Raw genomic sequence first — 12,130 nt, 5'->3', positions numbered from 1 at the left:
ATTTACTCAGAAGATTAACCAGAAAGTCAAGAAGTCAAGTTTTTTAAATTGTTGACAAGAAACAAACACATTGTTTCCAGATGATTTCCTGTGCAAATGTGAAGCATTTATTCAGCCGATATGAAGTTCTACAGGCGCTCTACAATGTTAACATATCTGTTTGCTGGATAATGCATGATTGGCACCAACAAAATAAATTATAGGTTTAAATGGTTCCATTACGTTATCACCTCCAAGTTAAAAGTAAAACTGCACATAACCCTGAGAAACGGTCAAATAATCACTGCTTGTCATTTTCACCACAACATTCTTGATTTGAAATGGCTTAACCATACATCTAATGGCAACTGTATTTTATTGTACAAGAATGTTAAAGCTGAACTCAGGAACAGACATATAACAGAGTCACAGTGACAGAATAAGCGTAGATACAAGAGAATACTTAATGTAAATCAGAGAACATACATATTATTCATGACTTTGGTCCAAATGGATGGACAGTACATTGCTCCATGTGGAGGAAATGCAGCACAATTAGCATACATTAAAAAGCAACAAGCAGTCATTAGCATTCAATTAAATATGTCCAAACATGTTTAACAGCAGCACTTCAGAACTTTTATTCCATATCATTTATTTCATGCTGAATTTGCTGCTGACACTGAGTGACACTTCTTTTTGTTGGCTTTTCTTAAAAATGTAATTATAGATTGAGGTTTAATCATCTCCAATCAACTCAGAATCATTTTAAGGAAATGGAAGTCGATTTACTTTTTTGAGCAAAAGCAAACTCTGTTGTGCTAGAGCTTTATTCAGGTTTATTCATGTACTACTGAACAATGTAAGATTACATTATATTTAGTTACATCAAGGTGGCCATTGCTGAAGACTTAACAACTTGTTAGTAAAATATGTTAAAATGTTTTCTTGATTAATAACAGTCCTTGAAAACCTTTTTGTTACCAATCTATGGCTAATTATAGCAGCCACAAGCACCTTGGATTTCCTTTCAAGACACTTTGATGTCATTCAGATGGAGCCCTGATCACCAACAGAATCTACGATGCAAATGAGAATTGCATTAACAGACTTTCTTTATGCCATAATTGGAAGTCTGATTTTGTGTGTCAGCATGTAAATGGACAGAGAAAGGGCTGCGTCTAAAAAGTGGAGAGCTGGCAGCTGATCTATAATTTTATCAACAATCATAAAGCTGTTTTCTATTGTAAAAATCAAAAATGTTCTCTTCCAACAGGACGCCGGCCATACGGGGTGAGGGTGTTTTTCAAAGGTGTTTGTCAGAGAAGATGTGACAACTGATTACAATAAACAACACCTTGATGCGTGTCTGTGTATGTGTGTGCATGTTTCTACAGTTGTGAGCGATTGTGTATGCACTTGTATTGAGGAAGGCGTGAATGTTTGTATATCTGACACAAAAGAAGGTAAACACTGTCTATGCTTCACCGGTCGTAACCCCTACTTTAGCCAGCCCACACTCATCACGTTTGGCAGCATGGAAACTGGATGCAGGCTGTGTTTCGTTTTATTCTTTCCAAAGAGAAAAGCACTGTGTTACCCTGAGCTCACCGTTTCACAGCTGGTTGAATGTGATTAAAGAAGAAGGATGGAGGCTCCTGTCAGTGTCTCCATTGCAGACACTAGAGAGGTATTTGAACTTTGACAGTAACCTTAATGCAACCACTGATGTTTGTTGTGTTATGTTCAGGCGTTTAGGTTGGGAACTGCGTATGAAAAGGAGACGTACTTTACCTTGCAGAGTCACCCAACAAGTAATCAAGATACAGACATATTTTTCAAGGAATAGTTTGAAATTTTGAGAAATATGATTTGTTGCTTAGAGTTAGAAAAGAAGATCGATACCATGCCCAGGTCTGTGCCTTAATGCCATATTCACATCCTGTGGGAGTGATGATGATGATGGAGGTGGAGACGTTTTGTGAGCATTCACATCATCAAGTCAAGATTGTTGTATAATTACAGAGTTGGTCAGGGTTAAATTGACAATAAGGCAGTGTATCCTTTAAATTTGGCAGTAGGGGTGGGAGATCTGATCTTATATTGTGGATGATCATTGGCATATGATCTCTTTTTCAGATGAATCGTACAGATTGCCAGGTGCTATTTCTAGGTTTTCCAAAGGAGCAGAACAAGAACAACTGCCACCAGCTGCAGTGCAAGATCTGCAGTCTGCTGGACTGAAGTTTCAAAACAAAACACTTATAGCACGTCATAAATAAATAAGTGCTGTCCAAACAAATACTCCACATGAACTAAGAAAAAAGTCTGTGATTGGTTGTGATACAATTTGTAAAGAGAAGACACCATTGTGGGCGAAGAATTTTGGCGAGCAAACAAACATCCAAAAGAAGCATCATAGCGACAGAACTATACAAACCATAACTCAGGACTTTGACAATAAAACCAGAGCGGAAACAGGATGCTTATCATGATTAAGATCGTGGATTGGGATTCCACCCAAAAAGACTGTCATATGATCTTTTTGCCAGATCGCCCTCCCCTATTTGGCAGTACATTGAACTACAAACCTTGGCTGATGTGAGGTATCCATGTTTGCCTGTTTTTCAGTTTAGAGTTCAGAGTTGACACGAGTGCTGTTTACATGTTGGAAACTCAAATAACAATAACTCTGATATGACAAGAACACATGTATGGAGCTGGAGTTAAGAGGCAATGAGCTCAGCTTAGCATACGTAAAGACTCAAAGCATGTCAAAGTTCAAAAATATGTCTTCCAGCACCTCTAAAGTTCACTAATTAATTCATATAAATCAAAAAGTAAAAGTGATACCTTGTGGTTTTCTGTGTATGAGTTATTTGTTGTAATTATGTCTTGGAGAACAAGAACCACATTAAACAAGCAAGCTACAGGTTAATTATTATGCTTCAGATGTGCTCCTATAGGCGTATTTTTGATGCGAGCCAGCCGAGCTGTTTCCCCTTTGTGCTAAGCTAAGCTAATCATCTCCTGGCTCTAGCTTCATATTTGTGGTATTAATCATGTCATCTAACTAAGTCAATAAGCACATTTCCAAAATGTGAAACTGTTCCTTTCCCACGATGACAGATACTGAAAGTTTGAATTATTCCCTTTTCACTAGTGACAGCAACAGATGTCAACCACATAAATAAATAATTAAAAAAACCTGTTCATAGAGTATTAACTGTCCATTCAAAATGTACATTCAATGTTCACTACAAAGGCTGGACAGTCCACACCATAACTGCAGACCTTGTCAGATCTTATAGGGACTGGGACTCCCCACCTGCAGCTTTCGACCACATTTTCCTCTTTTGTCATCAGGTATGAAGGACTCTGTTATTAGGCCAAGGTGTTTAGCAGCTCAGTGGATGACATGTTGTACCAACAGCTGGTTTTGGCAGTGGAAAAGGTAACACATTGTGCCAAACACAGTTAGTGTCCATCTGTTTTATGAGTCAGTGTTTACCCACATAAATTTGCAAATTAATTGCATTCATTAACATAAATAAAATGTGTATGCCAAACATTGCCACAGTCATAGTCCATTTGAAATCAGCCAGTTGCTCTATTAAGACCATGGCTTTCGCTTATCGTTACTGTGGATACAAACATCGATCTCATTCTTCCTATTTTTTATTGTCTGATTCAGTTTACTCCGTTATTATTGTTGCCTTCCTCTGCAGCAACAAATTTGATTTCAGCGTTGGCAGTCCTTGAAGCCATGCTGCTGTCTCTGATCTTGTGCTTGAACAGGAAGGGGAAGGTTTTCTTGAAGGACTTTTGGAAGCTGGCTCCCATGAAACCATAAACGATGGGGTTGACTGAGGAGTTGGCGTAAGACATGCAGTTGGCCCACGTCTTGATCTTGTATGTGGCGTAGTTCGCACGGTAGTTTGGATGGAAAGACTGGAAGAGGACGAAGATTTGGATGGGTCCCCAACAGATGGCGAAGAGGAGGACGATCACTACCACCATCTTGGAGACTTTGCTTCTGATACTTATAGTTCTCTCAGACAGCAGGTTGACCTGAGGAGCGGAGGAGAGGAGAGGAACTTTTTTTACACAACACAAAAAACAAAATTTGCAATAACTCATTTTTTTTAACACTTGGGGGCAGCAGAAACAAGCTGTGAACACATTAGCAGGTTGATATGGTGAATTGATAGCAAACATTTGCTCATTTACATATCCAAAAGATATGTGGCAACGCAGCAGTTATCATTCACTTGGATTGTTTTTTTTTTTTATGTTTGAGTGTGTGTTTTGTTTCTACCAGCTCTTGAGCTGCTAAATGCTTCACTATGCTCATCAGATGGTCGCTAACTGTGTCTGTTTTTCTGTCTTTGGTGCTGTGTAAGTAGTGTACAGATTTTTACTGAATACTCTGTAGTTAATATTATCTATTAAAGAAAATCAAAAGAAATTTGGGATCATCCAGTATGTTAGTTGAATGGGATGTGTTTAAACACATCTACAGAGTGACTGTATTATTGTTTGATTCTTTTATTTTTTTATTTGTTTTGCAGTTCTCAGTTTTGCTTTGCATGGTCTTTGCAGTTTATTGGATAAATGTTCCAGGCAAAGAGCCACAGCCGCAACCATTTAGATTATAAATTACTCAAGTCCGTATTTGTCAAGTAAAAAGCCAAACCTTTCTATTTTTATTAACAGGCAATGTGAACTCCATAGAAAACAGCTGCCTCCTGCCGCCCAAAAACATTATGAGAGTGAAGAGTCTGAAGTAAAAGCAAAAAAACCAAAACAAAGACTTGAAAGATGCTGAGAAGTGCCTTAGAGCCTTCGGGGAACTGCAGTCAGGCTGTAATTTTCTCTGTGTTTGTCACTATGAACAAAACCCTTTTCATTACACGTAGTCATTGATCCATTTTTTTTAAACAATTGATCACAGCTGCTTTAAAGAAAGGTGCATTAAAACACACATTCAAAGACAGCCAACATTAAAAGCAAGATAACGAATATTTGAAAAAAAGGACCGGTACTACCACCATACAAAGAGGAGAAGAAACTTTTTAACTTTTAATTAGCTCACATTAGTTGTATTCGGCCACTTAGTTGTAGTTGTACCATAAAGTTAAAGGCAGTTCCCATTAAACACAAAACAAAGCGAAACAAACCTTGGCCATACCTGATAGTTGTTGTCTACTGGTTCCACAGTGGGCTGACCCACCCTCTTCACCATCAGAGTGTAGCAGAAGGAGATAGTGAGAACAGGCAGCAGGTAGGCAGCAATAAATTGGTAGAGGATGAAAGCCCTCTCATGTGTTTTAGAGGGAAATCTCTCCATGCAGTACTGCCTTGGACCGTACCAGTAACCCTCCTCTATACGCTGGTACATTAAAATCGGGGTAGACAGGATGAAGGAACCTGGGCAGGACAAAAAACTGTGTTAGTTGAAGTAGTTGAAATCATACACACTTTATATTACCCATTTTATATTAAATTGGGCCTGATTATTTATGAAACTCATTAATTATCTCAATTAATTAAAATGATTACATGCAGAAGAACTGATAAGAGAATCATTTTTTTATGATAGGAACAGGGCAGACCGATCCATATGCAGATGCTGACGATCATGGCTACTCTCGGGGTACGGTGGCGGAGGGATTTCAGAGGGTAGACTGTGACATAACAGCGGTCTCCACTCATGGCAGTCAGAGTGATACAGGTGGCTTGGACTGTCACCTAAGAAAGACAGTGAGACATATGCGCAATGTATTAGCGCTGCACTTTGAATGTGTTTTGTGTCAGAGACAGCAGAATGCAGATTCACTTGTAATTTAGTGTTTGTACTACAATGAAAGCCCAGGGCAGAAAACACATTTTTAATTGGTTTTCAAAAGCAACGTGTGACATCAGTGTCAGATTTTACATTTCCTCAGGATTATTAGAAGATTTGATGTGCTGCGTAATGATGAAGACGAAATGCCCATTAGAAAACATTCAGAATAGCAGTGGGATAGTAGTTTTCGTTATCCCCTGATAAACGTAATATTGTAAAACCAGATAATTCCCTTATCTACCGCAGTGACAATTCTTGTGAATCTGTTTTTTCTTTTTGGTTTGACAACTTTCTTAGAAATTTGACTCTGGTTTTTTGATAGTTTTATCTGTATGCTTTCATTTTCTGTTGATAACCAGCACATCACAGTTTCTACATCTCACAGTAAGCGGATCGCTTCCTGTGAGTCAAAGGATTCATCCACACAAGTCACTTGTGCTGCACATGAGCTTTTATTTGTCTGTTAATATTAGGCAATCGCAGAGGCATTAACGCTTGCTGTGACTTGGCCAGGAGACATTACAAACTCATCATCGGATGGACTGGATTGCTTTCCTTAGGATGCTGTGTCTTGTGGTGATTACTGTTTGGCTTCACCATCACTGAACTTTGAATCAGTGTCACAAAATACATCTTTGCCTTTGTCTTCCACTATGACAAACTACACAGGATAAAACAAGCAGAACTCATTTTTGTTGCCAATACAATGTCCATGTCTGTCAGCTCTAGTCATATCAAACGCACTAGATTCAACAAAAACACTGGAAGATATTTATTTATGTATTGTTAAAGGTATAACTCTAGATATCTGTCAACGTAGATTTCCAGGGCTGTAAACTCTCATGTCTACATGTTGCAAGATTAAAAAGAATGCAGTTCTGTTTCTAAATAACCTGCGACGATGAGTTGTGTTTTCTCAGAGAGTCCATCACAAACTTGAAAGATCTTCTAAACTAGCTCAAGTGATCATATTGCAAGAGAAATTTGGCCCCCACTGCTCTAATGGTGTCCAGCCTTGTAGTTATTCGCTCCTCATTACAAAGTAAAGGAGAAGTTCAAGCAACTTTTTTTTCTTTATCCTCAAGAAACCAGCTTGTCTTGTTTTGCTAATGAGCTTTCATGCTCTGAATCTGAAGAGCATGGGGCATACAGAGGATGAGAAAGATGGGAAGCAGAAAGAAAGCTGCATTTGTTGTGAGTATTTTAATTAGCGTATGAACAAATAATTCAATTTCGTTTTAAATGGGGTTCAATGATGCTTGATTCAGTTAAATGCTGGCACATCAGAAGAATGCTAATTCAAGGCCAAATGCAGAATTCATGTCACAGTAGGATTGTTTAGGTATATTTGCAGGTTTGACTCACCCAGATCTTGAAATATACAAAATTCAAAATATTCTCAATATGAAAATACACAAACATTGTCTAGAAAGACTATTTTCTTTTCATACAAATCTGTACACTGCTTTCCCTCCGAGCAGAATGAGAAAGCAAACAAGCCTCACACTTCTTTTCATCCTCTTCAGAAAATGATATTGTGCTTACTTCAAATACATGGACCTCTGATGGTCATACTATATTATATGTAGGTAATCCATATCACTTTGAAATATGTGCAGCCAGGTGAGAAATGGGGGTCAGACGTTCTCCCTGCACCGTTTTCCAAATGGAATCTAATTTTGTCCCTGTTTTGTGTATGTATCTGCCTCTTTCTCTCTCCTCCTCTTATCTACGGCCGTTAAGCTGGCACCCATGGCCTCCAGAGGTTTAGAGCAACACATCAGGGTTTCAGAGGATATGATGAGAGAGAATGAAAAGGGTCACGATGAGTTCAGTGTTGAGGCCACTGAAGAAAATGGTACCGCAGTCCGTCAATTTTTAAGAAATCTGGTACATAAAGAACACACTGCCTTGTTATTTTTGATACATAATGTCTATTCAAAGGAATAGGTTTGGACATTGGAAAGAGACTATATTTAGATCAGAAGCTGAGCAGTGTACTCAATAGCAAAAACCATTTCCTCTCATTTCTTTTAATGATTTGGGGAAAGATTGAATTGTGCAAGGTGGATCTTTTGATGCACAATGTATTCGTCAAATCAATAGGACATGATTGTGTCTTTAGAGGCTTGGACAAGAGAGTGCAAAATAGTGAAAATAATTCCGTGTCTTCATGTTTTATTCGGTGTCATGATAAAGAACTGCCTCCTCCCTGCTTCCCTTCAAGATCCGTTTTAAATAATGCACTTTAATGGACAAATAAAATATCTAGCTACATTAAGACATTCTCATTTTTAATAAGTAGAAACAGGTTTTCACAGATAATGTTCGTAATCAGTAAATAGCAGTGATTACACAAGATGAAAGTTGTTCAAAGTCAATCCTGAAGAAGTAACAGTATGCTGCACACTTGTTAATGTTGATGTTGTTAAAGTCTTACTGGTTACCAGTATGTACATGTTGGCTGTATCAGTATTTTATAGTGGTTTGTATCTGTTGTTTTAAATGTAATGTGTTTAAGTTGCATTCAAAGGAATAGTTTCACTTTTTTAAAACATGATTATTCACTTTCAGCTGAGAAGATCTATATCCGAACATTTAGTGCAAAATGTCTTTGATTAATTAATTTGTTGATTGAAAGAAAATGGATGGGGAACTATTGTGATGAATATTTTTCAAGCAAATATGCAAATTCATTAACAATGAAAATAATTTGTTGCAGCCCTAATGTAGTGAAACAGCTAGTCTGGCTCTGCCCAAGGCAAAAAAAGCCACCAAAGCTTACTGATTTATTACATTATATCATGTTTGTTCAAGCTATACAAAAAAATTATTGATATGAAATCACAGTTTGTGATTGTAAGTAAGGAGTTACTGTGCTGTCACTTTCCCTATCTTGGATCCATTTGGTGAAAATGGTCGTCCAAGGTGATGAGAAAAAAAAACAAAATAAAATGAGAGATGTACGTAGGTCTTTACTTTCAAATGGACTTTTTAGAGTAGTTTTTACACCTGCTCACCTGTCTCTCATTCCCTGACTTCCACACCTGTTTCCAATTCTCCAATCAGCTCACAGTATAGATACCAGCCATCATTCTCCAGCCACATTGTTGTGTATCATTCATGCATGTTGTGCACCTTTTTTTGCCATCCCCTGACCTGTTTTGTGAGTGATTTCAATCTCTTCCATTGACATCACTGAACCATTCCTGGCTGCCCGGTCTGTGTCTGTGTTTGGCTCTTCCTTCCTGTTGTGTTGTACAAACCGTGAAAATAATTTCTCCCAAGGTGTCAAATGACCTCTACTGAGAGAACATGTCCCCCCACGCCACCTTAGATCCTTATAGCTGAGATCAACCGTAACGTATAATCACGTAAATGTGATAATACTGCACCATCCTCCACCCTGGACCTGCTGTATGCTGATGCTATCAGGCCTGACTTTATGGTAGTTTTGATTTTTTTGTACTTACTCACCTCCTCTTTCTTAACTGTGTATTGTGCAGTTGCCACAGAGCATTTTTCCCAGCAGGGAATCAGGGATCGAAGTTTCAAACAGAATCTTCTGATGATGATGGATGTAAACACAGCAGGCATGGGTCACCACACCTGCTGTTCCGCTCTGGTAGTTTTCATTAACTGAAATTTGGAGACCGTTCTTAGGTTAACAGGCTATATTTCTTAGAGCGGTATAAAGAGCGTTGAGTTCCCCTGTGTCATTATACTCAATACAAACCCTCAAATATTACCCTTCTCTCGGGTACATGCAGTAATAAATGGTGGATGGTCTCCCTTCACAGTAACTGATTAAAACATAAAAAAAACCAAAAAAAACATGCAGGGTTGGATGATGATAACAGGCAGAGAAAACGGCTGGGTGAAAAAGAAAAACATAAAGCTGTATGACAGACAAGTGCTTTTTCCATTTTCCAAAAGAAATGTTCAGACTCAAGCTACTAGTGTCCATGTTCAGATAAAGAAGAATAAACTAAATCACACTAAAACCTTTTAGCCTCTCTGCCTGCTTGTGTCCCTGCCCTGCGTCACACACTGACATCATAGTCTATTATGCTAAATTATGCTTTTATGCTCAAACTAGCCATGTATATCTTGTTATTCTGCATTTTTCCTGACAGATTGTCTCGTGCTCCCTCCTATCTACATAATGAATGAGGTACACTTTTAACTACTTGAAATTTACTGCACATTATAGTTAAGCTCAGTTTCCCAAAGGAAGGTCATGTCTTATTGATTGTTGGTTTATATTTTGCGTCACTTGACAGGTTGCTTATTAACTAAACGGGAGCTGTGGTAACCCTCCTCTACTTTTAGACTCTCAGTGACAGTGTGGCCTTTTCAAGCTATTTGGCTCTGGGTGCTCAATGAACATTATTTTTGGGGCAGCCAGCAGTTATTAGTGCTTTGCACAGTATAATTACAGTGTAACAGAAAGCATGGCAGTTTAAATCTGAGCATAACGCCCACTTATTGTCACAAGTTGTGCATCTAAGGATGTTCTAGTTGACCTTCCTCTTTGAATAAGCAGCATGGGTCAGCAGGTTGTGGCCTTGGCCCAGCCTCCCCCTGATGATGCATGTGTCCAAAGAGAGGAAGTGTAGACATGTAATAACAGAATGCAGAAGCGAAATGTAGGTTTACGTCTCCAACATGTGCCAATAGCAAGAAAACCTCAGTGTTTACTACCTGCCTGTGTATAAAGTTTCTGCTGCAGACTTCTTGCCAAGACTGCAGGCTGTTTTTAGAGCTGAAGAGATCGATATTTTTGGATTTATAATGGATAAATTGACTTTGTATGTAATGATAGTCACAGAGAGTCACGCCCCTACTCTGCAGTTCTCTTCAGCACTCACTGCTCTCATCAGTCCTTGTCTCCAGCTCTGATAAACCCAGCTCCTGGTCAGCACCAAACAACAGCTGGATAATATTAGAGACCAGCTGTTGAACATAGTGCAGAGCCATATATTTTACGTTTAGCTTCCCTGAGTGGTTGTATTTCAAAATTTAAAATCTAAGATGAAAAGGGAAAAGAAAATCCAGTGAACTGAAACATAAACTACTAAAAGGGCTTTAATTAAAGCCACACTGATCAATAATTTATATCAACAAAGGATCAGATGAATTCATGTATGTGACAGGGGTTTGTTGTTATTGACGAACCCACAGAGAATAACAACCAAACCCTGCACCTGCTCTTAAGTCTACAGAGCATTTTAGCATCTTTCAGCTCATTGTTTTGGTTTTATGACCTGCAGCTTCACTGTCGTTGGTTCACTCTCACCACTCTCATCAGCAGGTGGTACTTTGATAAACTCCCTAAACACTAAAGAGCAGACAGACAAAGTGAGGGACTATATTGGTGAACATAGTGGAGGATTTAGTTATTTACAGTTACAGATATTTGCCTCAGCAGTTGGTAGACTAAAGCAGTGCTGCAGCAAGACTAAGTATTGGACTTTTGCAATGTGGCCGGAAACACAACTCCAAATGAATGATATTGTTGCTTACAGTTTGGTACGCTGCCCCCAAGTGGCCAAAGCAGTAAAAACACACAGAAAATCAATTATTGCTGAACCTTAAGGTGATGTTGTACAGACCTGGGAATTAAAACTCTGAGAATTCATTATTGTGAGTCATTTCACTCGTTGGTGCATTGAACAGTCGCCGACAGACAAGGTAAAACTTAAGAGTCTATATAGTCCGAGTGACTAACAGCCTTGTTCTGTCTATGTCTATATAGGGCAAAGCAATGCTGCTGCTACTTATGGATCAGAGCTACTTAAAGGTCACTAAACAAAACTGAAGGGGTTGTGAGAAAGGAAACAAGAAAACAAAAGATATTGCTGCTAGAAAAATGTTTTGCTCACACATACAAATAATTTTCGTTTTTGTCCCAAGAAACTTTGAGGTGCAATCCAAGCCATAGTTGATCAAAGAGAAGCCTTTGAGAATAACAAGGTGCAGGTGCATGAAGTACAGTAGTTAGTGCCTTTTATATTTTTTTTTATTATTTTTTTTTTATGAGATGAAGCTAGAGATGGATTGAGGAATCATTCAGGCCTCCAAACACCTGAACCTCAGGTTCCGACATGTTATGCAACCAGTAAAAAGGGCTGTGAATATACAGTGTGTTGCATTGCTTTGAAGGGTCACAATGCAAAAATGTTGGGATCCATTCATACAGTGTCTAATGTTCCCTTTCAGCCTGGTGCTGGTTTACTTTTAGTGGCATCTATGACATTCCTTCAAAATACAGTTGTCAATTTATTGTGTAAACCTAATGCA

The 12,130-nt window shown here is 38.5% G+C and overlaps 1 protein-coding gene across 1 annotated transcript in view; it reads right to left on the bottom strand.

The window, feature by feature from the left end:
• Positions 1-338: 338 nt before the first annotated feature.
• kiss1ra (KISS1 receptor a) overlaps positions 339-12,130 on the bottom strand; it is a 16,766-nt gene continuing 4,974 nt past the window's right edge. Inside the window, exons 4-6 of the mRNA XM_056391958.1 lie at positions 5,595-5,730; positions 5,171-5,409; positions 339-4,050 (exon numbers count right to left, since the gene is read on the bottom strand). Of these exons, the coding sequence (XP_056247933.1) occupies positions 3,670-4,050; positions 5,171-5,409; positions 5,595-5,730 (756 nt within the window). The 3' untranslated portion in view covers positions 339-3,669. The remainder of the gene's footprint in view (positions 4,051-5,170; positions 5,410-5,594; positions 5,731-12,130) is intronic.

This window comes from Seriola aureovittata, chromosome 12 (assembly GCF_021018895.1).
Source record: "Seriola aureovittata isolate HTS-2021-v1 ecotype China chromosome 12, ASM2101889v1, whole genome shotgun sequence".
Taxonomy (NCBI): domain Eukaryota; kingdom Metazoa; phylum Chordata; class Actinopteri; order Carangiformes; family Carangidae; genus Seriola; species Seriola aureovittata.
The sequence above is the reverse complement of the archived record's forward strand: the minus strand, read 5'-3'. Positions and strand labels throughout refer to the sequence as shown.